At 47.9% G+C, this 6155-nt stretch overlaps 1 protein-coding gene across 2 annotated transcripts in view; it reads left to right on the top strand.

The window, feature by feature from the left end:
* Positions 1–6155, top strand: part of LOC102467827 (non-lysosomal glucosylceramidase) — a 28044-nt gene that overhangs the window by 15290 nt on the left and 6599 nt on the right. For both annotated transcript variants that reach the window (XR_003548511.1, XM_006143164.2), the window contains exons 3-4: positions 5495–5586; positions 5751–5866. Coding sequence is in view for 1 of the 2 variants with exons in the window: in XM_006143164.2 (XP_006143226.1) it covers positions 5495–5586; positions 5751–5866 (208 nt within the window). In the remaining variant the exon portion in view is untranslated. The remainder of the gene's footprint in view (positions 1–5494; positions 5587–5750; positions 5867–6155) is intronic.

Here is a 6155-nt window from a genome sequence, read left to right as displayed (position 1 = left end):
AGCAGGAAAGAGTAGGGGCATCTGGTCCTTCAGTCAGCCTGTCCCATTTAGGTTCCCTCTCATATACCCCTTTTATCCCAAAGACCTCCGGGTGGGTTTAACTATACATTGTAGCAGAGTAGGAAAGTACAGTCTAGCTGCTGTGAAACTGATACAATGTTTTTGTTTTTGTTTTTGTTTTGGAGAGATTTTCACTGCGCTCGCCAGACAGACAGAGAGAGACATAGAGACAGAAAGCGAGAAATCACCCCCCAGCGGGGGATGGTCATGCCGCAATACCTTCTCCATTCTCCTCTCGGGATCTTGGGCACGCACGCACACGCGCCCAGACAATGTTGTTTTATTGGGGGGGCAGGAAGTTCTCCATCCAGAGGCCCCTGAGCACCTGCTGCACTCTGCACCTTACTCAGGCACACCACATAAGAGTCCTAAGACCTATCTCTTCGATCTTTTTTTTTTTTTTTTTTGAACAAGTTTTTGCTATAGGGCGCCTGCCCTTGCCAGAAAGAGAAAGAGAGATAGAAAGTGAGAAATCACCCCCGGGGGGAATGGCCACGTGGCAATCCCTTCTCCATTCTCCTCTCGGGATCTTAGGCTCGCACACATACGCGCCTGGCGTGAGTTTAAGCCACCAGGTCCGGGACTCGAACGCGGTCAGCTACATGGGAGTTCAGCAACATAGCCATTACACTAACTGCTGATCCCATATATATCTCTTTGATCTTTATCTCCAGGGAGTAGGTGAGAGCCTGCCAACCCTTGGAAAAGGAGATAGGTGCTGGTCACCTGGTTCTTGGATAGATAACCTGTGAAAAAAAAGCAAAGAGCGGAACCAGCAGATGGTATAATGGTTACCTGCTGGATTCCCACATAGTCAACTGCAGTTCAAGTCCCAGACCTGGCAGCTTAAAATTCACACCGGCTATGTGTGTGTGCGTACCTCCAAGTTCCCAAAATGAGAATGGAGGAGAAGGGATTGCAGCATGGCTATCCCCCCGGGGGGTGATTTCTTGCTTTCTGTCTATCTCTCCGACAAGCACACACGGGAAAACCTATAGCAAAAAACTCTTTAAAAAAAAAAAAAAAAAGGCAAAGACAACTTTGACCAGGGAGGCTCTACCTTAAATATTCCCATGGTGCTTAATAATAGTCCTCCAGAGCCTGCCCTGGTTTTCCCGTAACCCAAGTTACAGACCCCTCCAGAGCTTATCGTGGGCTACAGAACCTCTCTAGGTCTGCACTGAGTTCAAAGGCTAGTGATGAGGGTCCACACCTATTAACAGGAACAGGAGGATGTGAAGACAGAAAGCATCACCCTGAAGTCATCCTGAGTCAGTCCACACAGTAAACATAGAGCTAGGGAGGGAGGCATACAGGTTGGGAAACCCAGCCCCAACAGCTTCTAAAGCAGGGGACCTTCTACTTCCCTAGTGTGCAGTGTGGCTGTGGTGGACAGGCCATTTACCATACTCTGGCCCTGGGCAGTGGGACAGGCTTGGTACTGCCTGGATAACTGGCTCCTTGGTGAGTGCCTGTGGGTGGCCTGAGCCAGAGAAGAATCATCCCTCTGGGCTGCTTCTGAAACTAACCCAGTCCATATCTGACCCCAAAAATCACTAGGTCAAAATAGAATCTAGGGTACTGAGAGAAGCACAGTGGGTTATATGTGGTGGGGACTGTGTGGTCAAAAATCAGTGGGCATCCTGGCCTCTTGGTTCCTAAATACAAGCTGAGTTATAGAGACCTGAGCCCCGGAGACCCTGGACCCTCCAGCAGGATAGGGTGGGAGTCACTGATACGGGCTTTTGGAATGAGATGAGGTCCTGCACTGAGGAGAAAGCAAGTGTGAGACAAGAAAGAGTTCTGAATGGTAACTCTTGAGTTGAAGGTAAAATGGCAAAGAGGGCCAAGTATGTCAGGAATTGTGAGCGGCTAAATTAAAGGGAGGAGAAAGCCCTAAAAGGGAGCTGAACTGGGGGCATCTGATCAGGAGTTCCAGCAAGACAGTTCTCTGGGCATTAGCTTCGTAAGAACTCAACTTTGATTGCTCTTTCAGCCAGAGTCCATCTAGTCAATAGATATTTATTGAGTGTCTTTTTCTGTGCCAGATAGTTCTTTGTCCCCGCTATTCAGAGCTTGCATTTCTCTAGTACAGCTAGGGAAAATGTACTTAATCCCACTGTATCCTCCCTCCACCAATCCTTTCTGGGCTCTAGTTTCAAAGTCCAGTTTCCTCTAAGGGCCAGAGGATTTTCTCATCCTTTGTCTTCTTTCTCCCCTTAGAGTGTACTATCCCCATTCTTTAATCACATTTCTCCTCCTCTTGCTCCTCTGTCTTCCATCTCTCCTAGGCCCCATTGCTTGTACATCCATTCATTTGTGAATTCAGCAAATACTGCAGACCATGTGCCTGCCCTGTGTTTAGAGCTGAGGATAAAATTCAACTAGTCTGGGCTAGCAGATAGTGTGGAGGTTAAGGCACTGGATCCCACATGGCCAATAGCTTGGTCTGAGTCCTAGATCCAGGCAGCTTAAAAATCACGCCAGGTGGGAACCAGCAGTTAGCGTAATGGCTATGTCACTGGACTCCCACGTAGTCAACCACGGTTCGTGTCCTGGACCCGGTGGCTTAAAACTCACACCGGGCACGTGTGCGTGCGAGCCCAAGATCCCGAGAGGAGAATGGAGGAGAAGGGATTGCGGTGTGACCATCTCCCCTGGGGGGTGATTTCTCGCTTTCTGTCTCTATGTCTCTCTCTGTCTGTCTGGCGAGCACACGTGCCCTATAGCAAAAATCTCTCCAAAAAAAAAAAAAAAATCACGCCAGGTGTGGGACCAGCAGTTAGCGTAATGGGTATGTCGCTGGACTCCCATCTATTCGACTGCGGTTCACGTCTTGGACCCGGTGGCTTAAAACTCATGCCAGGAGCGTGTGCGTGCGTGCCCAAGATCCCAAGAGGAGAATGGAGGAGAAGGGATTGCGGTGTGGCCATCCCTCCTGGGGGTGATTTCTCGCTTTCTGTCTCTCTGTCTCTGTCTGTCTAGTAAGCGTATGCGCCCTATAGCAAAAACCTCTCAAAAAAAAAAAAAATCATGCCAGGTTCATGTGAATGTGTGCCCAAAGTCTCAAGAGGAGAGTGGAGAAGGGACTACAGTGTGGCCATCCCCCTAGGGGTGTGTGGGGGGTGATTTCTCACTTTCTTTTTCTCTCATGCGTCCGCAGGAGCACACACGCCCTGTAGCAAACAAGGACCAAAACAAAATATTCTACTAGACTTTGTCATGTCTGTTTCCTCAAGGAACTTAAACGTGTGTCACACTCACATGAGGAACATTGGAATTAGCAAGGCAGTATCTGATTAGGAACTGAGATAGTGTACCTACAAGTAACAATCATACCTGACAGAGATGTTCACATTTATGGCTTTCTTATCTCTTAAGTCATTTGATTTTTGACCATCCCATGAGATAGCTAGGGCAGGCGGTATCCTCACTCCGTAGATGAAGAAAATGAGGCTCAAGGACTTGTTTACCCAATTCCTTGATTAGAAGTAGTGTGACTGGACCATGGGCATAGGACCGTTGGGTAGGGAGGAGAGAAGTGGGAAAGTCTGACAGGGCACAGGTTGCACACTGAGAACCTACCCTGATTGGGAATTTTTAGGAACTGAGACAACAGAATCATTTGCCTAGTAGATACAACCCCAGTCATTTGCCTCTTGGATGCAGGGCTGTGGCAAGACCAGGAAAATGATAAAATACAGAGAATGCTTTACTGGGATATCATGAGAGAGCACAAAATCAGAAAATTTACACTTTAAATGCTGAAATTAAAAAATAAAAAACTTGGGAACCAGCAGTTAGAGTAATGGCTATGTCGCTGGACTCCCACGTAGTCGACCATGGTTCGCATCCTGGACCCAGCGGCTTAAACTCAGGCTGGGCGTGTGTGCATGTGTGCCCAAGATCCCGAGAGGAGAATGGAGGAGAAGAGATTGTGGCGTGGCCATCCCCCCTGGGGTGTGATTTCTCGCTTTCTGTCTCTCTGTCTGTCTGGTGAGTACACACGCCCTATAGCAAAAACCTCTCCAAAAAATTTAAAAATTTAAAAAAAGAGAAAATGCTCTGAAATGTAAACACTGGTCATCTGTGGATGGAATGACTTTCTTCAAACCCTTCCACCTGACATGGTCTCCAAATTTTCACCTTTCATAATCAGAAAGAAAAATAATGATTAAAAAATTATTTAACTTTATTATTCTTTAATAATAGGGCACATACACTTACCAGAGAGAGACAGAGGCAGAGAGAGAGGGAAAAGATGAAAGCAAACTGCCAGGTCTGGGACTCAAACCATAGTCAGCCATTTGGGAGTCCAGCACCTCAACCACCACGCCACCTGCTTGCCCCCAATAATTATCTTTTTTTTTTTAAAGAATCATTTTATTTACTTATATATATTTAACTAGAAAAGGATAGAGTTAGAGAGAGGGAACGTGAAAAAGCAAGCCACTAGGTATGGGACTCAAATCACGGTCCACCACATGGGAGTATAGCACCTTTAACCACCACACCAACTGCCGGCCCCATCTTTTTAAAATTTTTTTTAAAGAGGTTTTTGCCTTAGGGTGTGTGTGCTTGCCAGAGAGAGAGAGTGTGACAGGAAAAGAGAGAAATCACCCCCCCTCCACCCCCCAGGGAGATAGGCACACTGCAATCCCTTCTCCTTCATTCTCCCGGGATCTAGGACACATACACACAGGTGTCCAGTAAGATTTTCAAGCTGTCAGGTCTAGCACTTGAACCACGGTTGGCCATGTGGGAGCCCAGCGATGTAACCACTATGCCATCTGCTTGCCCCAAATAATCCTTTTTTGGAGGTATTTGCTACAGAACTGTGCACTCATCAGAGAGACAGAAAGCAAGAAATCACCTCTCAGGGGGATTGGCCATGCAGCAATCCCTTCTCTTCCAGTTCTCCTCTCAGGATTTGGGCAAGCATGCACATGCGCCCAGCATGAGTTTTAAACTGCCAGGTTTGGGACCCGAACCATAGTCAACCATTATGCCATCTGCTGGTCCCCAAAATAATAATTTTTAAAAGAAGAAAGTTATCCCTAGCAAGCTATACTTTTTCGGGGGAGTTGAAGGGAAGATGGAGGATGTAGGCCAGGAATCTGCAGCTACCCCTTTCAGCACCACAGACAAATCCTCCTGAGGTCTGAACTAAAGCGGTGGTAGTAGCAGCAGAGAGAGAAGGAAGGATTGGAAAGCCCCTTCTGAGGAGAATCTAGGGACAAAACAAAGGCAGTCCTTCACTAGATGAAGGGACCTTGAACTGGAGAGCAGTCGAGAAGTTTGGAAGCAAAGGTGATAGGTCCTTGGGACATTTAATGGGAGGTCACAGTTGGTATCTCGAGAGAGGCAGGTGACCGCTGCTTGTAAGGAACTGCCCACCCACCCCCTGCCACTCACACTACCACTTGTTCCTCAGGTACTTGCAGTGGTGGTACAGGAAGACTCAGGTGGAAAAGAAGACACCTTTCATTGACATGATCAATTGCGTACCACTGAGACAGATCTATGGTAAGCCTTACCCCAGCTCTGCCCTGCACAGACAGCCCAGCCTCCAGGTCTACCAGCATTAGGCAAAGAGACTTCCAGCTTATGTGATTTGCACTATTCCATTCTGTAGGTTTTTAGAACCAACCTTTATAGCCTCTCACTAACTGTCCTGATTCTCTCCTTAGGTTGTCCCTTGGGTGGCATTGGGGGAGGCACTATCACCCGTGGCTGGCGAGGCCAATTTTGTCGTTGGCAGCTTAACCCTGGAATGTACCAGCACCGGACAGTCATTGCTGACCAAGTAAGAGCCAGGAGGTGGAGGAGAAGCCCGGTACCTCCCCAGGCCAGGAAGAGCCTCTTGGCAGTATAGGATGTGACAGTTAAACGCATTTGAGATACAATCCAATAAGTAGCTTCAGGATGCCTCCTGTGTGCCCAGCCCTGTGCCAGGGTGTACCATAGGAAGAAGACACACACAGAGCCCATGTTCCTTGAAAGAGGAAGGTGGCATTTCTCTAGTAAGTGCCTCTTGCAACCTCACCACCCTAGCTCTCTTAGCTGAGCCAGTGCCTGGCCTCAGAGTGTAGGGA

Source organism: Tupaia chinensis, unplaced genomic scaffold (genome assembly GCF_000334495.1).
Source record: "Tupaia chinensis unplaced genomic scaffold, TupChi_1.0 Scaffold000093_1, whole genome shotgun sequence".
NCBI classification, from domain to species: domain Eukaryota; kingdom Metazoa; phylum Chordata; class Mammalia; order Scandentia; family Tupaiidae; genus Tupaia; species Tupaia belangeri.
Note: the sequence above shows the minus strand (reverse complement) of the source record. Positions and strands in the feature narration are given on the sequence as shown.